Source organism: Mastacembelus armatus, chromosome 21, assembly GCF_900324485.2.
Source record: "Mastacembelus armatus chromosome 21, fMasArm1.2, whole genome shotgun sequence".
NCBI lineage: Eukaryota > Metazoa > Chordata > Actinopteri > Synbranchiformes > Mastacembelidae > Mastacembelus > Mastacembelus armatus.
The window spans coordinates 19224749-19251967 of NC_046653.1; the positions used below are offsets into that span (position 1 = coordinate 19224749).

A 27219-nucleotide genomic window follows, 5' to 3' on the forward strand; every position below is an offset into this window, starting at 1 on the left:
AGTTTCAGAGGAATCTAAAGGCATTCCATGATCAGAGGTCCTCTTCCCATCCTGTGCTGAAGCAACACAGCTGCCTCAGAATCCACCCCGTGTGTTGAGACAGCTGGGGAAAGGGAGGACGAGGCAGAGAATGAAGAGGAGGAGCAAGAGAAGAAAGGAAGGGAGGTTCGCCTGGATCTGATCCACAGAGAAAAGAGGGTCTGGAGTCTAGTTGGGAAAAGCCCTGCCTCCATCACGCCCTCCCCCCTTCCGCACACACACGCGCGCGCACACACACACACTGGGCACTGGTCAGGTGTGGCTATGTGGTGGGCTTGTCGGGCTTGCTGACAGGTTTACCTCCATTCATCATTGCTGGCTCACTTGTGCTTTTACTGGGAGGTACTGCTGCCTTGGGCACTGTCTCTCCAACATCGTGCAATGATGGCTCTCTGTACATGGCAACTGGAGGAGCAGGCAGCCGGGAAAGAAAGGACAGAGAGAAGGGAAAAGCTGTAAGCAAGGACCTCTTTCCTGCACTTTTGAGTTTACTTGTCTAAAACTATCTGAAAAAGAAGAACAACAGCAATTGTTAGTAGAAAGATGCTCCACAAAGGCATTTATATAGGCGGACCTGCACTCAGGATATCCTGCAGTTTATCAGAGAAGAAAAGCTGGTATTTCTTGCCTATGGGCTTCACATTACCTTCATGATTGTCATCTGATTCTGAATCCAGCCACAAGCTGTTCTATAAAGCACATCATTCCCGGCTCATACCCAGTACACTACAGCTCTATTTCAGTCTTGACTCCATCTTGGTTCCATGTTTCAGTGATAGGAGAGTGATGCTGGCATCTTCTGTACTATCGACATTTCATGCTGCACTTAGAGTTGTCCAGCACCACACACGGTGCGCATACAGCAGCAAAATAGCTATAAAATATAAAAAATTGATATTTCTCACACAGTAGTTGTACGGTTATCAAGTATCAAATCACGTGGCATCACTTTTATCCAAAAATATCCAAAAGTTATTTATATCTCCACCAAAAGATACATGATACTTTACAGTAAGTTCTCTTTCAATATTGGCAGCTGAAACACTGCTTTAGGTAAGAGATAGTCAAAGTGAGAGGAAAATCTGAGGAACATTGCTAAGGAGTTGCTGACGAAGCCCCTTGAGACTTTCTTTTGGGTGCACAACTTTTGGAAGTAGGGGATTCACAAGCTCTGCACGAAAAACTGGAACAGAGAAGTTGTAACCAGGTGGTTTGGCTGATCTAATTCTATGAAGGACAGAGATCTTCAGTATTTATTTTGTGTCATCACATTCTTTTAAAAGACCAAAATCATATTTATGTTATTCTGTCTATCACCCAATGAAATGATCCTTATGTCTGTATCATTTATGTCTTAGGAGCAGCTTTTAAACGACAACACAAAAACCAGGGCAGCCTACAGACTGTTGTGGTAACGTTAGCACCTACATGTAACATGGTCATCATTTTATGGGGAAAATAATCATGGTTAGGAGTGTGGGTCTCACTAGACTCTCTAGTGGCTGAAAAGAAATTATGTAGAGTAGCTTTAAATAATTAAAAACAAATTATAAATTCAGATTTTTAATAAAACTACTTAATACTTATTAAAATACAAGCAAGAAATGAGCTCCAAGGGTTAGTTGTGAAAAACCTGACTGCAGCTTCATAAAGTTATTGTTATATCTCACCCTGTATAACTTACCTTCTAATGGCTTGGGCAGGAAGTGAGCAGCTGGTTTCGTTTTTTTCACTCGGTTCCCCTTCATGGCTTGGCCTTCTTTATTGAGCCCTAGGAACCAAGCTCGCCCTGACTCCTGTTGTCTGTACAACATGGACGAGTAGATCACGTAGTAGTTCTCAAACACCGACTCTTTGAACTTGCACTCCGCTGTAAAGAGTTCCTGCAGAGACACAAAACAGCACCAGACCCATTGTAAAACTCCTTTTAAAGCAAAAACACTACACACTGTAGGAGACTTCATGATTTACATGTTGGAATGAAACATATGTCAGCTTCAGTAATTCTATTTCAACTTGTGTGGAGGTCACCAAGACAAAAGCAATTCTGACTTCACACGCACAGCATAAAAAATAATGTTGTGGCAGGATCAGAAAATGCCTTGCCAGATAAAATGGACTTCATACTTCCAGCTGTCATGAGAGCTGCACAGTCTATTGCTATAATCATGTCTGATTCAAGCCAAGCCTAATGACCTGCTCTAGTGAAATGCAACTCTCTTTCTCTCCTTGGCCTTAACCTTGACATCAGATGTAACAGCACTTATTTAGTCAATTATCTCATGTGCCCAGAAGAAAGTTTATATTGTTAGACTCTGACCCCAGCACTTCAGCACCGGAAAAACCAGCACCTCCACCTCCACATGCCTTGCCAGGCACTACTGCTTTTTAAAACTTGGTATAAGTCAACAGAACTTGTTCTTCACTAAATACTACCTCTTCTATTATCACTTTCTCTATGACTGCTTTGTGAACTTTGTACCAATGATGATAGGCCTAATCAAGTGACTCTGCCATCCTTTACACCTCAATCTGGCAATGACAAATGAACACTGAGGCACCATATTTTTCTCTGATGTTGCCCATTCATCTCCAACCAGAATGGTAATAAAAAGCGTTTCCACATTGTCTGCCCTGCCAGGCTAAAAATAAAGGCATTCATCGTGGTGTATTAATCAAAGCATGCTCATCACAATGGAGGGCTTCACTACATCTGTTGTGAGCAATTCACACTGAGCTGGCTCACAGAACTTCTGACAGCATATGTAAAAATTCTCACAGTGGTTCTCAGTGTCAGGGTCTGCAGCTTCTTTAAGGATCCAGAATAAGAAATTGTTTCCTTTGTAACAAATAAGAAAAATGGAAATTGTATTATATAAATATTTAGGTCTGGACAACAGTGGTGAACCAACAGGGTAATGTTGCTGTGTCTTCAGCCATGATGCTACAGTGGCTAAATATAGTTGAGTTATTTTCATTTGAATTCAACTGGAGTTTGATTTTATACTTACTATGTTGAGGCTCTCATTTTGTAATTTGCCTGTACTGTAGCTTCACAGGACATTATTTATCAGCTAAGCGCTCAGTTTTGAACACAGGGCACACCATACCATAATTATGGTGTAATTAGCCCTTTGGTGAATTAGCCTGTCAGAGCTTATCCTCCAGACGGTATTCAGCTGAAAGCAGAGCTGAGCAGGAAGGAGTGGAGGGACACTTGGGATGACCATAATGATCCTGAGAAGCACCCGGCTGTCTTTTGAGTGTCCTCTCTATCCTTGATTGAGGACTCGTAGGCTTGTTTCAGTGGTACCCATAATGCATGATGCATAACAACATTAGCTGAAATGTCAGGAAAAAAAAAATCAGGAAGAGTTGCTAATTGCAATTACTGGGAGAAACAGTTAAAATTGCCAGTGAGAGGTGAGAGCGGTGATGTGTTATAACACAGGTGATGGGGAAATCCTACATTCTGACTTTGCACCATCATGTCAGCAATTACATTACACAAGAGAGTTAACTTCACACTAGTGTCTCTTTAGCAGAGCACAGAGGCTGGTCAGACCAGTGCACTGATAGGCACACTGCAGGATGAAGCAACAAAAACTGAGCCTTATATCATAAAACCCGGAACACAAGGACATCTAGCCTGTTTCATATCAAATAAATGAACATACCCTCAGGGTGATGCATAGACTTGACCACATCATTATTCACTTTTTCATGCTCATTAAGATTTAGTGCATGTCAGCTGCAAGCACAAGTTTGTCAAATGGCTCCTTATTATGTTCAGGCTGTCAGAAAAACGTGGCTGTGTCATGTCTGCCAAGACAGGAGGGTGACAGAGCAGGATGTTACAGATATGGACAACAACACACGGAACTTAATGCATCCCAAAATACAGAGGTCTTATCTCAGGACGAGGGATTTGTATTTATGTTACTCACTTGGGTGATCTTTAGTCAAGAGCACAAAATAAATGTTTTCGTTGTACTGTTTAAGTTGTTAAACCAAATAACTTTGCTCCCTGAAAGAATATTTAAACATGCTCTTTTCATGCTGAAGCAAACTGTGTCGCTGAGCCGATTAGAAGGCAAAATAGTTTTACCTTCATGGTTCCCTGAGTTACATCACTTAGGTAATTAATTCTACTTTTTCCTCATCAGGTGAGCTGCAGGTTGGTTGGCTCCTGTAATTAGACATCATTTTGATGCTAGTCCAGGTTTAGCCCAGTACTGATTACTTACACAGCACCTACAAAACAGCCTTGAGTCAAAGTAATCATACAAGCTGGTGCCAAGGCCTTAATTGTGGCTAATCAAACGCCTTCACATAGACACACAAAAGGTCTGGATTTGTTTACAGAGGCAGGACGACTGGAGGTGGTTTGTTTGTGGAATGAAGCTTGATGGTGAAGAAAACTGTAACACTCCCTCACCAGTTTGATTTGAAGTTCAGAGTAATTATGGCAGTGGATTTCAGCTGCATCATTTCCTGATTGCGTTTTAAATGTGTCACATGTGAATGACATGTCCTTTCACTTTCTTGCCACAAAACAAGAAAGAAACTTTCCTTTAGGCTCATCTGTTATCGATAATTCCTTCACTACTGCCAGAAAAAAAATCATTAATTAGTGATTACTTGGCCAAAAGTAAGAGGACACGAAGTGTACGGACAGGTTGACATTGCACCCATATCACTGACCTTGCTGTCATTTGCCTTAAAGTTGCACAAATCAATACTTTTATGTTAAAAGCAAAAAAAAAAAAAAAAAAAGTGACAGAACAATAACCCACCTCTATACTTCCCCATAGCTGTGCAAAGTGTTTTGTTCTCTTTCAGCTCATTGTTTTGGTTTTGCAAACAAACTTAACTGTTTTGGTTCAGTCTGACGGCACTTTAAAAAATCTCAATGTTCGTGCATGGCCCCTGAGTGTATAAATAAGTTCAACTGCCTTCTCCATAAAGTTAGTGTTCATTGCTTGTTCCACTCCCCCCAAGTACCCAGAGGAAACATATATAAATACTTTTGTATCATGTTAACATGTCACCACAAGTTACATTTACTGTGAATCTTTCTTTGACCCTCTGGAACAATTTTTCATCAATATATGAAATATCTGAAAAGCCATTTGTTTGCATGTAGAAGCAGCATCTACTTTAAGATGAGGGTTATGAGGGTGGATCATCACTTTGATTGGCAGCTTCTGACAAAACACCTACTCTTCCTTACCTACAGGCCCCACTGGGCTTTTCTTAAAGATACTTTTTCCCTGCCCACTTCTTAGCATGATAATTATTATTATCATTCTTATTATTATATTATTATTATTACTCTAGCCTCGAAGATGACAAACACATTTGCTCTTGGGTTCCCATGGTAACAAAGAAGCTCGCCAGTACAATATAGTGCTGTTGGAAGAGCCTGGGCTTCCCCAGCACATCCACACATACAGCACATAAAAAGAACGATGGTACGCACACAAAGCATATTTATTTAGTAATTCATATTATTGTAATAACAAAAACTATCCAGTTTAACATCTGTATGAATTACCACTCAAGTTTTGTATTGTTGTCAAGTAAAAATCATGTTTCTGATATAAACATCAATGTCAAAGAAGCAGTAAAACCAGAGATAGTTTTCCCCTGTTTGCTGTTTAATTATACACAGAATCAAACAGCTACCTTATTTTAAAAAAAATATCTTGGTGACATTGAAGCAGGAAAAGGCGACACAGGCACAGCACACACTTTCACACCAGTGGCAAATCGAATCATTTTTGAGGCACCAAATGGTTGATTTTCTTCCTGCTCGATCTCCCTGCCTGGCGCGCCACATCAATGGCTCCCTGGCCCGTGATTGGCCATGCTCTGAATGGGAAGGCCATAATTGACCTTGGCCACAGACAGCGTGAGGGCCAAAGCTGCTCAGCCCCATATAATCAGGCCCAGACACCAAAGCAAAAAAGACAGGAACAAAAATAAAGGAGAGTTGAACAGTCACAGCAATAAAAGGCAGACACTAAAAGAGAGAAAGGAGTGTCGTTGATGGGAAGGGGCAGACTCAGGGAAGAATACATTTTCTACAAAAAAATAACAGATAAGAAAAAGAGCCAAATGGATACTGACAGATGGAGAGAGTGGGAGTTTCAAATAAAAGCCCCAAAAATAGTCAATAGACATTAAAAGACAAGAAGGCAAAAAGAGTCACTCCGAAACTAACATCCACTGGAAAACACACACACACGCACAAAAACAGGTTTTGATTGCCAAGTGTTACTGCTTAAAAGTAGGTGAGAGGAGCCTTGTATGAGCACATTAAAATGCAGAGTGACTGCTCACTACCCCACTGTGGAAACGAAGAAATTGTTTATTAATGCTGCCAGCATAAAACCTATTAATCCATGGAAAAAGGTCAACCTCCAGAAAGCTGAGCTGCATTCAAAATGGTAAGCCGCACTCATATGTATAAGAGTCACGTCGACAGAGTGTGCAGACAATGTGGGCTTCAGTAGACATGTCTGATTATCAGACCCAGGGGTGGAAAGGGGGACCAAGTGGAGGGTGCTGGTAAACCATGCTGGGTGAATTGTGTACACAGACGTACAGTCAGTTTTTTGTTCTTTTTTGTTTTTTTTTTGAATGCTCTGAATACATGTGCTACCAGATTATGACATAAAAACATTTACATTTCTATACTTTTCACTTATGCTTAACGGTGCAGTACAGCAGGCCTCTTAAAGAACACTTACAATGAGCTGCTGACAGAAAAGTTTGACAGAATAAAAACAGGGCAGAAGTCAAAGCAAGATCAAGGCAACATCTTGGCTGAACCTCAGTCTCAGTATCACAAGAATCTCTCCTGACTTTTACATTTGTCTGCAGAGACAGAAACACACTGTCATATTCTGCAACAGTGACTCAAATGTTATATCAGATTTAAGCTGTTGCAAATTGTTAGCTATGAATGTGAATGACTAGGAGAGAAAAGAGCTGTAAATGACAATAAAACATAAATGTACCAAACTATTTACTGTTGCATCATCTTTGCCATTTAACAAAGTTTAAACTGTATGTCTTTAAAGTGTTTGCATCATGTTAACTCATTGCAGATATGGTGAATTTCCATTGGTCTACATAAATAACTAAAAACATCCAAGCCTTAAAACCAATTTACTCGAAGAATTCTGACTTTATTTTTACATAATAGCCATTCCTATTAGATTATTTACATCATGTTGTTTTAATCATTTCCTTTTTTTAAACGGAGCAAAATCTGTGTGCATCAATCCACTACATTCTCAGTGTAGCTTTTACTAAAAGGATGACAAAAAGCTGTGACACGTTAACACCAGAAGTGTTTAATGAGGTAGAGACCCTTAACGCTGACCCAGCAGAGCTCCCAGTACTCAGTCTACACACACACACACACACACACACACAAACTGTCAGTGCTACATGACAATAAGAGAATAGTGACAGAAGTGTTATTCTCAGTGGGAGAAAAACTTGAGATGTGTTATCAAATAAAGATTTTGGTAAGTGTGGTTGGTTGGTTTAAAACTTGGGGTAAGGGTAAGTTCTCTGCTGGTCAAATAAGACTTTCCATGAAGTTTGCTGGGGCTGTCAAACATTAGTTAAAGGGCAAGTTCATTTTGCACTACAAATGAATGTCATGATTGTAACATGTATAATGGATGATGCATAAGCTCAAGCGATTCAGACTGAGCAGCAGAAAGAGAGAAAATAAAGTTAATTACGTGATCTGACTAACCACAGAATTCTTCATCTGAAACTGGATTTCTAGCAACCATCAAGTGAAATAGGTGTCAAATGTTTTTTTTCACTGTTTGGGAAATTGAAATCTTGGTGTTAGCTATTTCCTAATTATTTGTTGGGTGACCTTTGATTTTGGGTTCTGAAACTGCAATGAAAACGGTAAACACCAGCAATATAGTCAAACTCCACTTTTATTGGGGTCAGTTTGGATAAACACACCTAAAAATCCATGCCTGGAAAGTGGCAAACAAAGCTTTGGAATAAATCATTGAAGGGATGAATAAAGTCAGCAAGAGAAAAATATTTTGCTCATACTAAATAAAAAAAAGGAGAGTCAGTTGGTGAGCAAACACAGAAAGTGCACCCACACATGCTTTCAAGTGCTTGTGTGTGTCTGTCCACTCTGCTGCTGTTGATCCACAAATTGGTGCCAGATCGGTGTCAAGGCAACCAGATTTTTTTTTTTTTTTTTTTGCTAGATTGTCTATTCATCTATTATTAGGAAAGCCAGCAGCCTGCCCAGTGCAACAACCTGACAAGCAAATCTCAGATATCTCCCACACACACATTAATTTCTGGGTGTGCACACACACATTTACAAAAGTCCAAGTACCTGCACACAAAAAAAAAGAAATGGATATTCATTGTAAGCCAGTGTTTTAGCATTCCTGCAGAGGGAAGAAATGTGAGAATGTGTCTGCAGGTACAGTACAGAGCTGTTTCTCTCTGTATGTCTGCCTCAGCTCTGTTTGTGTTGTTTACACCCTCAGGAACAGTGTCCCAGATTTTTAGTTTTTATTTTTTTAAAGAGGAAGTGCATGTCCGCTCCTCGTAGCTTCACTTGTCACTGAATCTGTCTTCCTACTTTTCTATTAAAACATCATCTTCAGCTCTGCTCTCAACCCCAGTGAGTATTCATTTTAATGCGCAGATTGCAGTGTGTGATGAGAGTGCACTTCATCCTTATTAACTCATATTAAAACTGTAACACTTAAACCATATGTGTATTACTGTGAGTCTTAAACATTAGTTGTGCTCGCCATCTTAATATTATTAATACTAACAGAATTCATTTTGTTTTTAGTGGTACCAGTGTCCTTGCTGCTGTTTTTGTAGTTAGCCCAGTTTACAGGGCTACTTTTATTTTTGGTTAAGATTAAGATTAAGATTAAGAACTACTTTTAAGATTAAGATTAAGATTAAGATTAAGAACTACTTTTAAGATTAAGATTAAGATTAAGAACTACTTTTAAGATTAAGAACTACTTTTATAAATCCCAAACTGGGAAATTCCCCTCTGCATTTTAACTCACCCAAGTGAACACACACACTGTGAACGCACACAGTGGGGGCAGTGGGCAGCCATTGGGGAGCAGTTGGGGATTTGGTGCCTTGCTCAAGGGAATCACCTCAGTCGTGGTATTGAAGGTGGAGAGAGCACTGGTTATTCATTCCGCCCCATCGACAATTCCTGCCCGTCCTGAGACTCCAACCCGCAACTTTTGGGTTACAAGTCCGACTCTCTATCCATTAGGCCACGACTGCCCCCTCAAATTACTGATGGGTAATTACTGATTACCCTCAAATTACTGATGTTAATGAAGAAATTCAAGCCCATTTCTGTTAAATTGCGATTTGTAGCTGAATGGTTCAACTAACAAATCTACTTCACTGAGTCTAAGATGTGACGGATAATGCTGGTGATAGTCGATAATATTCTTACTGTCATTAGTTATGTCTGTGCATCCAGACCCTGATACAGCTTATTCCTCTGTGCCACAGATCTCTAACAATAACAAAGACACCAATAAAACAGTGCTTTAACAATGGGTTACATTTTTCTTCATTACAATGGACTCTGGCACTGTCATTTATTTTGAGTCAGCTCCACAAAGTCGTTGCGCTGTAAATACTTACTAGCACCAAACATGTATTTTCCTGCAGCTGAAAATAGTCCCCAACAAAGACATTATTTTAGTCCCGTTTCAGTGATGTTTTCTAAACACTCCAGCCCCCGCTGTTACAGGAAGCAGCTGCGATTTATATATCCAGTGGGAATGGACGGGCTTATGACATGGACAGTGTCTGAGTACTTTTTTGACATCGCCAGTCTATTACACATGTGGTTTGGATAGTTTCAATCCTTGGATCTTTTGTGATATCAGGTAATGTGAAATGTGCATATGTGAAGGTGCATGTGCGGTAGTATGCATGGTATGTGAACAATTTGAAAGGCCAAAATGATGCACATACACCGACGTGTATAATATGTTGTGTCCAGCATTGTGCCTGCTTTCCTGAAAACTATAAAATTACTCTTCCTGCTTCAGAGTTTACCAGACACTACCTATTGTACTTTTCTGTTGGTACAAGCTACACTGTGCTTACAAAAGAATTGTATTAAACTAACTACTAATAAAACCCTTTATCTGGCTGAAGGATATGGGGTTTATATTTTTATATAAGCAGAGACAGTGTAAACACTTCTGCTATGCCATTTTTCTTACGCACAGCTGAATGTTCTGCCCTTTTGTCATTTTGACAATTTTGGGGGCTCCAAACTGACACCTTGCACTGAGTGGGTGGATCAGCAGTGCAGAGGTTTGTTTATGCAGATAAAATGCAGTGCAGTGCAATTTTGGTACCAGTTTTGGCATGAAATTGTGCCTGAGCAACACCTCTTATCGCAAATACAGGCACATACAATTTTACACGGTTTAATTGGTGCCAGGTACTACATGCTGTTGGAGGCAAGAGAAGCCTGAATGATTCAAGGAGCCCAAAGCTCGACAGTGGCCTTGCAACATGTCAGGGATTGTAATGTCAGAGCTGTTGTTGACATTTTTTTTCTGGAGGACCAAACAGTACCCTTGTAGGCTGCACACATCCTCTTTTATGTGCTGTATGTTAAATATATCCTGATTGAGCTCCTGGTGCCACCTCACTCATGCATGGAGAAAGGGAGTCAATCCAAGAAGGAAAAACTCCAACAACACTTGCTGTGTAAAGAACAGCTTTATTGCTGAGCCAACACATCAGGGTCAGTCAGTTATGTTAAATATAGCCTCTCAGGAAATAAAAAAATAAAAGCTTAATAAAACTTTAATTCAATTTTACAGTACATTAAAACTTTGTAGTCGGTGAGGCTGATGGTGATTCTTGCCAATAATGATATATCTGTAGCTGTGTGAGGGTCATTACAGCTCAAATAAGCAAGAATAATATGTGAATAAATGTAAACACAAATTCAAATGTGTTAAAGACTGGGGACAACTCAAAATAGCACAGGGAATTCAAGTGCCTGGAATTGCAGAATTGCAATCATCCAAAATGGTTCACAAATATGTACAGTTGATCACAAATGTCTGTGTTTCTAATAGACATGTCAGACATTGTAATGCACAATAATAATATGAAATGAGCACCAGAAGTTTATCCATCTAAGACAGGGATTGCTATGCAGTGCAAATTTGGAAGCTACATCAATACATAAGTCGACATGATGTGTGTACAAAACTCCAAATGCCAAAGCTGCAGTGCAGTAAACCTGTACACTTTAACAGCTAAAGCTAAAGAGCTTGATTAAAGCTGATAGGCTCTTCAAGATGGATGGTTTAATACGTAATATAACTGATGGATCTGGTTACAGAGAATCCAGTTCACCCCTTTGGCATTTTTAAAATGTAGAGGGGCCATTTCACTGTGTCCATCTCTCCTGAAACCTTGTCAATAAGCAGCCAGCCCGTGGACTCAGCCCGAGCGTCTGTAGAGGATTCCCCAATGGTCTGTCTCTCTCTGTGGATCAAATGTGGCATAGCTACAGCTGGAAGGCTGAGTGATTCACCCACACAGCCAGAAAGGAACCACAAAACTAACCAGTCTGTCCATCAGCTGTTCCACCACAAGCCAAATCCCATCAATCAGCAGTCAGAGAGCTTGTTTTTCAGGTGCCACATACTAAATTTAAACAGACTGCAATGCAAAGATTTAGAGATTCTCAATAGAGCCATTGACAGATTGTTGGTGGGCTCAGTGAGGTTTGGTGGGACAAACTGTGCGAAAAAGCTGGTTCAGTGACTGGAATGAGGCTGGAAGCTCACTGGAAGCTGTGGTGGAGAGATTCACACAGACAAATGTAGAGACCATCCAGGAATACACAGACCGTCCCCTTCACAACATCCTGATGGAGCAGCGAAGCAGCTGCAGTGGACGACTCACCTCACTGAGCTACAGGACTGAACCATACAGGAGATCCTCCATCCCTGCTGCCACCAGGCTCTACAACACCTTAGCCAATGGAAGATGACTAACTAACATGAACTTGACTTGACACATATTGGAAATGTTGAACAATTCAATGAAAGTCTGCAAGAGCAGTGCTTTTCAGAAGTTCCTCAGTGGGATCTGTTCCGCACAGGTACAGTCAATTTTACTTATGAAAAAAAAAATTATTTTGTTTGATGCAAACCAGTTAAAATATAACCACAGTTCTTCCACCACCTTTTGCCTTCTTTTTATCGCAGGCCGTAAAAAATAAAACATTTTCAGAGCTTTCTCCTCCTTGTGTCCACAGAGAAGCCCGAGGCATACAACACTTTACTAGAAATACACCATTTAATGCAAGAGGAAAATCTGTGTGTTGACTGCATGTTCATGTTTTCTTGTATGAATAGTTTTCTAGTGGAACAATGTGTGTGGGTGTATAAAACGATAACTTTCGCTGACCTGTTGGGCCTCTTCAATGAAGCTGTGGTGTAAGTATCATAACAGCAAGATGGTACAGGAGAAACATTTACATGTACTGGTCTGAGGTATTCTTACTACAGGGGAAACAGGAACAGGATGCATGTAATCCCATTCACAGAGAAAACAATGACTATCACAGCTGTGTATAAGGTTTGAGAGTAATGATGAATAATATAGAGTATGTGGAGTACACACAAACAATTGTCCCTGAACTTGGACTGTGTAGTGCTCTGGAGGTAGCTGTTGTGTTGACCATTTCAAAATCTGAAGTGTCACACAGATACAGTGGAGAGAAGCTTAGCTCAGATTTAAGACAATCAATGTTCATGATTTACAACCGTTCTGAAAGGGCCCCCACTGTATTGATTTTTACAACTCCAGGGGTGAAGTTTGATAAAACGTTACTTTCAGTTCATGGGTGGAAATAGAAACAAAATGAGGATTCTTGTGGAGGAATAGAGACAACTGCGGCTATTACACCTGCAGGCAGACTGAACATTGAGGGCACTTGTGTTGCAGCTAAAGAACCTCTATTCTTCACACACACACCCACACTTTGATCCAGCTACTGAGAACAAGACTTAAACCTGCGACTCCGTGGGCAGGACAGGCTGTAACCTTCATTTTCTCTTTATGAATCACTCCTTGGTGTTAAATAGCATCAAGTGAAATAGTCTGTGTATACTGCATTTATTGTTAAAGTATTGCAAGACGAAAATACTTCATACAGACTCTTTAAACCTATCCACTGAAAATCTGATGAGCCTTTGCTGCTTGACATCAAATCTGCCAGCAGCAGCATCATGCAGGTCTCATGCAGATTTACATTAAGGTACTTTTTTTTGCAGGTCTACCTTTGATACCTTTGTCCCTCTAGATAAATGTAAAATTACCACAGGGTTGAGCAAACTGATCAGACTGACTAAGTACATACAGGCATAATATCTGAAAACCAAATTTGAGTTATAGAATAACAACGTGCCAAGTGGACGCTTTGGTGTGAGTTTGCAAGTGATACTCATCCTGTTACTGCTGGGATACTGAGTTCCTGAGGACTACTTGTTGCTTTATGAGCTCTTATCCCTCCACTGCTCATTTTCACATTACACAGCTCTTGAGGCAACAAGCACAAGTATGTCATTTGTATTTGCATGATGCTTGACATTTACACACCGGGAAAGTAATTAGGCCTGAACTAGGGTCATTAATATACTGAACAGGATAAACAGTTTTGCTCTGATAGATACTGCTGTCAAATTCATGGAGGAATGACAAAGATAACATCTGCATTTCTACATGCTACCATAACCTCCATAGATATCACAGAGGTTATGCACCTATTCTTCTTTTGTTCCTCTCAGTGGTGTATGCACACACACACACACACACACACAGCAACTTGAATCTAAGCAATATAAAGGTCCAGTCTAAAAACATGCATTTTTTGGTTTCAAAGTAAAACTGGAGAAGACAAGCAGCAGCACTGGAAACAAAGAGGCCTGATGTGAATAAATGTTAGTAGCTGAAGGCAAAGCCAAATCCACATAAAACAGGCAGATAAGATCACAAGCTACAAAAACAACAAATAAGTGCCTCAGTGGCATAAACAGCTTGTTTAAAAAACTGGAGTGTAACTTTTAGTACGGCTAAAAAACATAAAAATGCTGAGCATCCCGAGAACAGTAATCAACAGTGAGCTATCTGCAGAAGTAATAGCTTATTACTGCTGTGGCAAAATGTGACCTTATCAGATGATTGTCTATACAATATTACAGCATATGTGCCAACACACTTGGTTATGTAAAGCTGGGGGAGAGAGGGAATGGGGGTGGACAGCTGACATCGTGCAGGGACAGCCATTCATCAAACTCCCATCAATAACATTTACTCATTCATAGTCTGCATTAGACGTTGAGTGTTTTTTTATTGGGGTCCTTTTGTAGTAAAAGGCTTTCTCTGTAATCCTTTCTATCCGGCGTCTTAATAACATGTAGCTTTGCTTTTTTACTTCAGTATCCACTGTGTTGATCCATACAACGTTGGGAGTTCATTTACAGTATTTTATTTTGCTGTGGTAACTCAAAAAAACATCTTTGTTCTTTTTGTATAATAATGTGTGGACTATACAAAATATTGGGTGGAGAATACTGTATACATATTTTTCAAACCGAGACAAATATAAACCTATGTTCTCACAAATAATGCACCGTTTTTAACTAAGGGATCAATCATAGCCAATCATCCATTTGCACCAATTGGATGTTTACAATGCTATTTATTATTTCATGAATGAAGGCTCTTGATTCAAGCACTCACTCAAAAATACAATCAATAGCTTTAGATAATGTATGGTAATTAAATACAATGACTTGTTGTAGTCAAATATGAATTAAAAGTCCAGATTTGGATTCCACCTAAAGATTTGCCTCTTCAAGGTAATTACAGAGAGGAGATGGAATCAATAACATTTATACCATCCTTTAATTTGTAGCCACACAGGACACAAATAAAAGCACTGAGCCTTTAATATAAGGCTTTCATTAACCTGCTACAATGAGAAATGAATCACTGTATAAGCTGTATGTGATTCAAAAAGGCTGTTGGTTTTCATAGATGTGTTTTTCCATTGCTCAAAATGGTGAGTGCTTTTAGCGGGAGTGAAAAATGGGGGGCAACAAGCAGTGATTGTCTGCACACTACACTGATTGTATTGACCACAGTAGGGCTTTCCCTGCCAAAAACACCTCAGTCTCCTCTCCTCTTTTTCTCTCTAAATTCTTCTTCTACTCAACAGTCGACACCCAATTTGTTTTCTTTCCAGTTTCATGTGTTCTCATCATCTGTCAGGAGCCTATAATATATCATGCAGCACCATTACCAACACCGTCTGTGTTTTTGGCCATGCTGTTTTAATAGAGATGGAAGGATTATCCCAGAGGGACACATTGTAGACTCATTGTAAGCTTCAGCTCACAGAGTGATAGTTAGCCGATGACCACCATGGCAGAAAGAGAACTATAGCTGGAACATGCTTCCATAAAGACACCTAGAAAAAACTTTAGAGATCCTCTAAAGGAATTTCTGGGATGTTGTCAGAGCAACCAGCATTCACGTTTCTGTAACTGTGCAGCTACAGTCTTGTACGGTGCAACACTGGCTGCTATAGGAAAGGACTGGGGTGGGGCAATCACCAAAGCAAAGCACTAAAATCCAATGAGGGAAACAGTTCAAAGAGCATCTTTCACATACTTTATATAGCTTCCAGGAATTTGCCACTTCTAACCAATAATTATATGGACACATTTGCCAGAAAAAGCACCTGTCTAAGAAATGAGCTTCTGTTAGTGAATCATGAATGAACGGCTATAAAGCAAAACTGCAGTACTCTTTCTGAATTAATGCAACGCTCCATATTCCAGGACAGCTGGGGCGAACTTTGCAGGAAGTTGACCGAAACTAATCTGTCCTCCCAGCACAGTCACTGCCCTGCTACACTATATATCATAAACATGTGTCATGTAAACCAGTGACTCAGAAAACAGCTGCAATAGCCTCAATTACCTTAAATAAACAGGGGAACAACGAGTGATTGAGGAATAGGAGGAGATATGACACTGACACACCATGAGCTGATGAAGACAAATTAGCTGTGTTCTGTATTTATGATTTATTGCACAACACCCACAGTTAAAGTCAAACACACTGTGAAGGGGTTCCTTTTCTTATGGTTGCTAAAATCCAGGTTACTCTGAGAACTGAAAGGTTTCTGCAGAGCAGGAAGATATTCTGACCTGTAAGATTTACTAAAATATCAAGTGTACATCCATTTAATAGCCATTAATAACAACAGAAATATTAAATGGCTGAAGGATTAGTTCATCTATTCTTAGGTCCTCTTGGCTCTGACCAGAAGTTCACCAGCGCAGCTTCGACGCCTACCACATTGTTCATTAATGCATAAAGCAGCTCGCCCCCTAGCCCTTATGACCGCCACCGCTCCTGACACTGACACTGCATTAAAGGCTAGAGAGACCAATGCTTTGGAAATAATGAGGCTCCCGCCAACTCAACTCTGAGCTACACACTCCTCTGGAGGCAAAATCATTTGAGTAATTACCGTAGGTGAGATCTGTGGGAATGTAAAAATATTATGGTCAGATCCCATCTCTGCTATTGTCAGACTACTGTGTTCCTATGTGTGTGTGTTGAAAGTGGCTAAAGAGAAAACAGGAACTTTTCAGAAACATGCCAAAACATTTAAGCATGTTTACTTCCTAAATAATGAGGCACGAGATGTCTATGCCTTTAATTCTAATTCATTTCTAAGTACCACTTTTTAAAGCAGTTTGAGGCAGCTAGTTGTTATTTTTGTTTCCAGGTTAAGAGAAACATATTTTCTGATTTGTCTGCAATCACAATATTGTCTGGCCTGCCTAATTTCTCATCATTCATGCCACTACAACCACATGAATACTGCTTTACACATTACATGTGAAAAGCTCACATCTAAACGCCAGAGGCTGCATTTGATTTGACACAGCATGTGATGCTCACACCTTTATTGTTTATCCTTCCACACAACATCCATGAAATTGTGAGAGAGCTCATTTTCATTTCAACTATACTGGCAATCAACACTAATAAAACATGTTCACACTAAGCCATCTGTTTTGTACTGTGTGTGTGTGTAGTCTGAACACATGCACACACACTAACACACCTGTGTGTGCTTGTACACATATGGTGTCACATTTCTGTTAATGTTCCTTTATTTTTTATTTATGTTCTCCATACAGTGCAAGTACATTTATAGAACAGCATGTTTTCTTTCTTTCACTGCTAAGCTTTGGTGACTACCAGCTAATGCTAACCTGTTGAGAGCAGGACAAGGCTAATGAGTCACACTAGCAGGCAATAAGCTCATATAGTTTAATCCAGAAACATTTGCACCTCTGGGGAGCAGTTTATCCTGCAGTGAGACACAGATAATACACCGAGATAGCTTCCACCGTTTTGGACTAAGTTGTTAGCTCAAAGGTCAACACGGTCACGACCTTATGGTACTGGTAAATGGCACAAATTTGTGAGTCAAAGTTCACCAAGGTTTAATTTGACTTACTAGAGTAGTGCAGATTTACTTCACTGCAATAATTCCACCAAAATGAAGAGATTTTACCATATAGACTGTGGTTATCAGTTATTCATACAGATGGCTCATACTATCCATCCATCCATCCATCTTCTATACCCGCTTTTCCTGGCTCAGGGTCCCAGGGATCTGCTGGAGCCTATCCCAGCTTTCTCTCGGGTGAGAGGCAGGGGTCCACCCTGGACAGGTCACCAGTCCATCACAGGGCCACATAGAGACACACAACCTCACACACTCACACTCACTCCTATGGGCAATTTAGAGTCACCAATCAACCTGACATACATGTTTTTGGACTGTGGGAGGAAACCAGAGTACCTGGAGAAAACCCACACAAGCACAGGGAGAACATGCAAACTCCACACGGAAAGGCCGGGATGCAAACCCATGACCTTCTTGCCGTGAGGCAACACTGCTAACCACTCAGCCACCATGCTGCCCTGCTCATACTATCAGCAGTGTTAATTATGTAAATGCGTTGAACATATGGTGCCGAGAGAAGATGCAGCGTTAGCCTAGATGTGCCGACTTCTCAAACTGGTCTTTGCATCTCACACTGAAAGTTTGTTTTTATATGAAGTGGAGCTGATTCTCCACTCATGAAATACCATGTCTTCAGGTAAGGGCACCCAGGGGAGGGTGCCCCCAGTAGGCAGAGTGTTTGAGATCAGCATCAAAAATGGCCCAAGAGGCGAGAAGGTGAATAAAAACATCTGAAAATATCAAACACTCATGCGACTCCCGACTTGATAGTTCTTAAAGGACTCTCAGCTTCACACCAACAACTCCTGAATACGCTGCTCTTCTGTTCTTCCCCACACACTGTTGCCATGCACTTTCATCTTCATACTGATGCAAACTGAAGGAGCCCTCATCTCAAGCTCCTTGAAGCTCTAATACATTCTAAATTGGGCACTACAGGAAACATACCCCTACTTTTCTGTATTCACATGGCTGATAATATCACCTCTAACAAGTGAAACTAAAGCCACCACGCTACTCCAGGCCGGTCCTCTCAGGAATTTCATTTCTAAAAGGACCACTCAAGTGATGTGGCTAGTCAATTTGACAATCATGAAAGGTAGCACTAACAAGTGCAGATAAAGAAAGCCTGCGGTGAGAGACTCCAGTGAAGTGAGGAAATGGGGAACTAGCTCTGAAGGAAACCACCCAACCATGAAATGCCCAACCTTTACACTTGAGAGATGGTAAGAGACTGTATTAGCAGGACAGAAAAATGACAACAAAATCAGTCAGCACTAGGAAGTTGCATTATCTGGCACAACCCTTTCATCGTGTGCAAGAAAACTACAATCCAACACTTACTTGTTTGCATTAATTACATTTAATGGAATTAAATCCTAATTAAATTTTTGAATGATTTATCTCATTTGAAATTGTCTTTTTTTGCAATAAAAGCCACCAAGTCATGTCTCAGCTATGTTGTACAAAAAGCTGGGAGAATTCCTCTCCTATTATATTTCAGACAAACTGTCTGATCCAGGGAGCAGCTGGGAGCTGAAATTAGCCAGGAGTTTATTGGCTGAGATACAAAAGGACTAGATTGAAAAGGGGTGAGATGATTGAACTCTCCTTTATTCCATGGTGTGTCCTTTGCGCCAGACTGAACAGTCACTTTGATGCTATCTCTGTCATTTGAGCAGCATGCCGCGCCTTGGGTGCCTCACACAAAAGAATATGATGCACTACCAAAGGCTTTGAATGGGCTTCCCATCTATTTTCTGAAGACGGGCTTCTCCTTTTGAATCACCAGATGAGTGTCACTCATTATCAAGGTACTTCATGGCAGTAACATCTTTAATATTGTAGAAGAATACAAGTGACCAAGTTAATTCTAAATTGAATACATTTAAATAAATATGAGCCTGTTTCTGGGAATATTAGGCCACACTGAGAAAGACTATTTTTCTACTGAACAAGTAGATTTTTGCAGATTTCAGTATGTTCTGTGCACCTCACAAACTCAAACAGAGAATGTTCTTATGCATTAATACACCCTTCCAAGCTGTTTGTGAAAATACCCTTAATGGGTAGAAAAGGTCGACATCCTTACTTGCGAAAGAACAGAGTGATAATGGGAGGAATGGTGGTACCTTGCCTACACAGGAGGATAGAGGAAACAGAAAGAAGGTGGAGGAGAAGACGAATCAGGATGAACATTTTACAAGGCTGTCATTATCGAAGTAATTCACACACCGAGGAGCAAAAAGAGACCTTTGAGTGGGCGGCTGGGTTGTTGAGGTCTGATCAGAATGTCCATTAGCACAGAAATAAGCTCCAAATGGAGGAGAGGAGCCGTATGGAGAGAGGAGCAGGGCAAACAGTGCTGAAGGAACACATCACTCCAACCAGGCTCAACAAGACCCACTTCACAGCACTTTGCCTGGACTAAACGTGTCCACCAACTTGTGGGCAAAATAACAAAAACACTGATGATATAAGGCTCTGATGTCATCACAGTTACAAACAATGCTGCAGAAAGGTGTTTGTCTGAATGCCGATTAGCAACCATTTGCCAACTATAAAGCACGTCTGGCAATCTACACTGAGCAGCCATCATCAACTTACTACAGAGATGCCGAACCATTGCTGATGTACTTGCAGGTGTCAAAAACACAATTACTGAATGTGACAAATGGAGTAGTATCAAAACCTGAATAACATACCGAGATATTAAAGTATTGTACATATTGGGTTTGACAAATATTGCACTGGGTACAGTTTAATTGAGCTTTCTACTATTTTTAATTATGAACCAGATATTTAGCCATAAGATCCTTTATGAAGTTATTTTGTCCGCACCCTATAGTATTTCTGTACTACACGTACAGTAGAGGATATTAGAAAATGTATTTATGTAGACAAGTCTATATTGTATATATGGATACATAAACAATATTTTCCATGTTTTTGAGTTCAGCTTTTTATATTCCTCTGTTTCAAATTGGTCACAGGGTCTGCATCTGAAGATATCTATGTATATAGGTGGATATAAATTACAGAATATACTGAACATCTACTTCTGCAGTCATGCTGCTGCAATCAAAATGTGTTCATCTGTGTGTCTGCAGAGGAAAAACGTTTTTTTGTTTGTTATTTACTGTAATATAGCACAGCAATGCAGTAAAAACTAAGGCAGTTACTTTAGACTCAATGTCTTTTATTTTGTCTACCCCTATACATTTTCATTGTACTTATAATGCAGTATAATATACACAAGTATGTGGATATATTTATGGGTTTACACAGCAGCAGTGTAAGCATCTATTAAATGTATGTATTGGGCATTGCACTGAACCAAATATAGATTCTTGCTTCAGATTTTATTTAATGTTGAATTTATGATGTTATTCTTTTTTTGTTTTCTATTTGCAGTGTTATGTTTTAGTGCTAGTTTACATGTTGGACTTTTACCTTTGCTTTAACTACGTACAGTCAAATAAATGAAACGAATGAATACATCTGTAAAAGCCAATTGTATATGAAAAGTGCGATATTCTGACTCTCTACATTTCCAGGTATGCTGCTGCAATCAAATATATGAGTGAGGGGGTGGGGAGCGGGGGGTGGAGGGACAATCTGTGCAGTCAACAAACTTATAAATGAGGTTTTCTTGTGCATTATGCAGTATAGTGTACCTGTAATCTCTACTGTGCAGTTCCACTGGAATACCAGCATATTGTACAGTAAGAAGTAGCCTCTCTAAATCTCCAAGGTAATTAAGGAAAAACAAGTCGGCAATTCTGGATCTGTGCTCTGAGGATTAGGAACATTAAGACAGGAGAGGGAAGTGGAGACTGATTTTGATGGACACTGTTGTGTGGAACAAGGGCATTTCTCCCAGTGTTCTACCCGCTGATTGATTTAAATGACTTTGGTCAAAATCAGCTCACCTTTTAGGTATGGTTTCAATTATGTTACACACATACCAGGGAATAACAGGATTTCTCAACTAACAGCAGAAATCTAATTTAATTTCAACAGACCAAAAGATTGATAGTTGTAACATAACACAGAATCATGTCCCATGTGAAAGAACAAAACATGTGTTTCCTCTGAAGTATATCACCTTATGTAAATGTGTTTTCATATTGAATGAAAACTCTGAGGGGATGTAACCTGATGAACAGAAATCTGTATGCATGAGTTTCTACTTAATGGGATCCCCAGCCTTCACTGAAATGCAATTACCCTGCTGCAAATGTGACATGTTCATGGGTTTATTGGAAACAGCGTCACACTCGTTCAGATATCCTGTACAACAATATTTCAATTTTCTTCATATACATGAAACACATATGCATGTCATACAGACACAAACATGCTTGGGATAATGCCTTATAATTTTGCAGCTATGTTGTTCCTATGCACAGCAAACTTAAATGGTTCCTGTTAAAAAGCAATATAAGTAGAAGAAAACAGAACAGTGTGCTTACTGATGTGTACAGATGGCCTTCCCCGTTCATGGCGATGTATAACCCTGTCTTCACGGACTGAATGGCAACAACTCTGAGGCCCACAGGAATAAGGTTGAACAAAGCTGGAAAACACACGTGAACAGGCAAAGACACACACACAGAAAAACATTACCATGGGGGGGGGGGGCATTATGGTCTAAATTATAATCCAAACGGAAGCTGCCCATCATTAATGCTCGACAAAGCAGAGATAATACAATTGCTAGCTGCTGCATTTATGTAATCACTGAAGATGAATTGCACCATGGCTGGTGAACGTGACCAGCCTAGCATAGCCAGGGCCACCCAGAGCTACCTGAGACATAGCTGTAATTGGAGCCACCACCGGTGCGTGGCAGATTTAATAGCCCTTTAGTTGTTGTAGCAGACTCCTTGGGTCTGGTAGGTAATGGCTATTGTTTGTACTTGTGAAAAACAACATGACTGACCTGGCTGTAGCATTAACCGTGTGGAAATGGAAGACTTAAGGCACCTAATGACCTCTGCTGACCCTCTAAGTAACTGATTCTGGCAGGTTTGAAGCCTGGAGGAAGGCTAACAGAACAAGTGCATGGCCACTGCTTTTTCACCAATTTCAGAAATGTACTGTAAAATCTCATGTTGAGCGATCAGTGCCAGCACTTTATTTGATCTTGGAGTTTAAATAACACAATATAGCCCTTATGCACACAATATGTATTGCCCCCTCTTTTAATAACTCCCTAAAGCCTATCAGATGTGACATGTGCCACATCTTCTCATGCTGACAGGAGTAACTGACAATGTAGAGGTGTCAGGATAGTGTTAGCACCAAACACTGGAATTAAATTAACCACCTAGCCTGAAGCGCTAGAGGAGCAGTGCCAGAACAAGCTAATAATACCCTTTTCTACCCATTAAGCCTACTGTTTCCTGGTCTACTTTCCCTCACAGAGAGGACGACAAATCTGTGTAATCCTAGACCTGAAAAATTTTTTTTTTTTAATTTTTGTGTAAAGCAGCACATATTGTAACTGAAAGAAATCCCAAATAAGAATCTATATAATTCAGATATAAAATATTAAGAGTTTGCAAATATATTTTTCATTGTGTTATTTGTTAGCAATTCTTCAAATGTGTCTACACCATCAAGGTACTCACAGGAATTACTGCTGTCATCCTTGGTCCCATCAAGAGAGCCATCGGGGTTCATTTGCAAGTAGTATCCCTGCCTGCAATATAACCTGGTCACTATACCCTTGAGCTGGGGATCTGTGGGGGAGAGAAAATAAAGGGCATACATTAGTAAATGCTAAAATGATGAAAAACTCTTTATATGAACTGCAGAAACACACATCAGCTTCAAAAAATTACTTATGTGCTCAGAGTAAACACAGCAAAGATATTGTATGGTAATATTGTTTTGTGAGGGTCTTAAATGCATTAAACCAAGACATAGCGAGCAGAGCTACTTCACAGCAGTTTTGGCTTCTTCTGTATGTTCACACAAAAATCCCACAGCCAACTTCCTCGGAACATAGGCCCTACCCAACTCAAAGATAGGCCATCCAATTATAGTCTGTGGAATTAATCTGTGGCTGCCTGACTCCCATAATGAACCCAACAGCACCCTCTCTGGGTCCTTAGTGTGTAGGATGTGAGACTGTCTGCGTCCCATCCCTTCTAGCTGGCCCAGCAGGGGATTAGCACCATATCAACTGTAAATAAATCACTGCTGCTGCGGTTAAATTGCCCAGTGCCACTGCAGCTCAACCAGTTATGTTGCAAATTTAGGTGGCATTTTGTGGATTTGTAATAAAAGTAAAAGTGAAAATGTAAAAAGTAAACGAGTGAAAAACTGAAAACAATATAATAAAACTGCAGGAGGGTCACACACTGGGATATATCTGGAAAAACTGTGCTCAGATGTGCTTGTGCTCGAGCCATACGACAATATTTCTTAATTTGGGAGTGTGTACGCATGTGTGTCTGGGTTTGTGCAGGGTCAACCACTGCGGTCATATACCATCAACATTAGTTTTATCGTAGAGACAGCTATCACACCAGATTTCATTCTAAGAAAGCCCTGGGGAGGTGAACAATCAACTTCACCTGAGACTAAACCATGCCAATCTGTGTGTGTGTGTGTGTGTCTGTGTCTGTGTGTGTGTGCGTAATAGAGAGAGAGAAAGAAAAAGAGAGAAAAAGAGAGAGGGCATGGCCACAGAGGAGAACTTGAGGGGTCTTGCTGAGGGCACAGAAAGGCTTTTTTCTGTCAGTGTACTGCTCAAGGCAGTCTCTTCTGAAATGGCTCTGTAGGGTGATGGCATTAGGTAGCTCTGAGACCTTTCCCTGCTGCCTGAAAAGGGGAGAAAATGCTTCTCTGCTCTACTCTCCAAAAACGCAGCTATAACAGCGTTCAGTAGCTCTGCTTTGTTGTCTCTCCAGAACAATGAAAAGGTGGATAAAGCAGAATCTGTCAGTGTCTCAGCTAAGCACTGAGCAGGCTTACAGACGAGTGACAGCATCTCTACATTTATAATCGACACTGAACTTATACTATAGAGGAATAGGCAAAAGTAAATCAAGCAATCAACTTCACCCAAAAAGTCTAAAAGCAAAAGACATTAAATTTAACGTTGCAGATTAGGGACATGCATCAAAGACACAGCTGCTAAGTCATTGAGAACCTGTCAGAGTGAAAAACAAAAAAAATCAAATGCACTGCTGCCCTCATTCAATCACTCAACCTTCTTTTCATTATCTTATCCAGACTCTGCTACTGCAAAGGACAGAAGAATATCATAACAACAGGTTGGCTGGATTCATTATGTATCTTCTCAAACACATGAGCATTCAGCAATCAGATATAGTACGATATAGGCTCAAGACCACACCCATATTCCCTGCAATGTAGTGTCAAACGAGATGGGCGAGTCTCCCTACAGCAGAGAGAGCAGGGAGAACACTCACACAGTCAAAAGCACACCCCTGTGCACACAAACACAAACACTACACACACATTTTCATATGGATTTTTAATCTGTGTGCAACTCCCTTGAGGAAATCATGTGTTCTTGTGCAGACGCACAAAGTTGGCTAACCTCCGATCAATTAATGACTTTGATCAGCAGCAACTTAAACAAGTGGGAGAGTGAGATTGATTCTTAAGACAGATCAGTGGGTGGGTGGGTGGGGCAATTTGTAATAATTAAAACTGCATAACTGGTTGCTGGTTATTTGAATACTATGTCTTTGTGCTTGTGTGAACATTTGTGTGTGGAGGTGAACTTGGCTTCTTTGTCGTGTAATAAATCATGTTTGCTGTGTTCCCTGGGGCGAGTCAGCCAGTATATCACACACACACACGGATTTCCCCTCAGTTTCAAGCTCCAGTATTTCTTCAATATTTCTGTCCTGCAGCCAGGGTGAGCTGCAAAGCCGTAGAATTTTAGCTAATGTAATAAAATTGAAAAAAAAAAGCTAAAACATAAAGCAATAAGGAAATGTGTGAGATAAGTCCCTATAATTTATGATAGTTGAGCTGTAATCCTATTCTGACGGGTGTCTGGATGAAAGTGTCTAGAATTCAATCATGTCCCTAAATACCAGGGGCATTATTTATTACAGTTTAATATCAGACATTCATGTATGCTAATGCATACATTATAATGACATAATAGGTTTTTATGATTCATTCAAAGCTGGCAATGCACCGACACAGCTTACACTGAAGGTCACACTTACTCATGGCCAGTAGATAAACTGTTTGAGGTGGATTTAAGGTGGACTCATCTCATAGAAAACAACAACTCATTTAATAATTCTCATTATTTACACGGCAGCGACATCATCTCATTTGCGTGCATTGCTTTTAAAATATGGACCAAGCAATGCGGTTTATAAAAATCAGGTGAGAACGAGAGAAAAACAATGATAAAAGGAAGACAAATTTTTGTGTAAGAATAAAGAGGAAAGGCTCAGTGTTTTTAGACTGACGCAGCATTTTCAAGCTTGATATGGTGCATGCACTCTAAAATCCAGAGGTGCTTTGAAAATGTCTCTGTGGGATTCCTGAAGTCAAGAACGTCTTTGATTCACTTTTCTTTTGTTACTGTCTTCTTGTGTCTCTTTGTCTGTCTGAATATTCACCTGCAGTAACAGATCCAAAGCTGTGCTGCAGTTGGACTTTCCCAGTTATTAGTTTTTACAGCAGACACCATGTATGTTTCTACATGCCACTTTGTTTCTAGGGAAACCGAGTGGTGGTTTGGCAGCAGCAGGGGGGTTTCCTTGGAAAAACAACAAGCGTCTGAGCCTTAAGATCTCAAATCATGTTGTTGTGCAGCAGAAGTCCTCTCTTCATATAAAATGAACTATTGCAGAAAGGTTTTGATTTCTTTGTTGTTTTAAGTGGCTTCTCTATAGCGCCCTCATTCTCTTCCTGTCTTATCTTCTGTTGTCATCCCTCTGTCTGCGTATGTGTACAGAGACACATGTTCAGCTCAGTGCAAAGCAAACAGAGCAAAGTATACCGACAAGGACACACACACACACACACACACACACACACACACACACACACACACACTATGGCACAGATGCAGCAGTTGTAGACTGCTGTCAGCCCCTGCCCTGCCTGACCCACTTTGGATGTTTCTGGAAAAGGACAAGGGTTTTTCCAGCCTGCAAAAGGAAAAACCTGTGATGTTACTTCTGTTGTCATAGAAATGTAGATCGAGCAAACTATACTCAAACCCCTTTCCCATTTCTCTTACATCAGCAACATCTGTGACACCTCAACAATAACTCGTCTGATAGAGACAGCTCTGAAAGCTGACTGATGATGCACTGCTGTGTCCTGTCAACATACTCTTGAATAAACAGCCATGGCACAGCAAAGCATTCATCTCAAACAGGTTTCTAACTCATGTAAGCTAATCTAATGGTCTGATCTGTGTAACATGATCTAATGATTTATGAATCTAATGCAGTGAGAAAATTAGAGCAGTGAGATTATCAGTGAGCCCAAGCTGGATGTGCCCA

General features: G+C 40.3%; 1 protein-coding gene across 7 annotated transcripts in view; it reads right to left on the reverse strand.

Moving 5' to 3' along the window:
- Positions 1–62: 62 nt before the first annotated feature.
- The window catches only part of fgf14 (fibroblast growth factor 14), a 79050-nt gene continuing 51893 nt past the window's right edge, over positions 63–27219 (reverse strand). For 5 of the 7 annotated variants that reach the window (XM_026295651.1, XM_026295645.1, XM_026295647.1 and 2 more), the window contains 4 exons: positions 23335–23445; positions 22174–22277; positions 1724–1922; positions 63–444 (listed from right to left, as the gene is read on the reverse strand). In XM_026295651.1, coding sequence (XP_026151436.1) covers positions 302–444; positions 1724–1922; positions 22174–22277; positions 23335–23386 — 498 coding nt within the window. In that variant the 5' untranslated portion in view covers positions 23387–23445 and the 3' untranslated portion in view covers positions 63–301. Of the gene's footprint in view, positions 445–751; positions 914–1723; positions 1923–22173; positions 22278–23334; positions 23446–27219 lie in introns of those variants that run through there. The other 2 variants (XM_026295649.1, XM_026295650.1) reach the window with 2 other exon arrangements.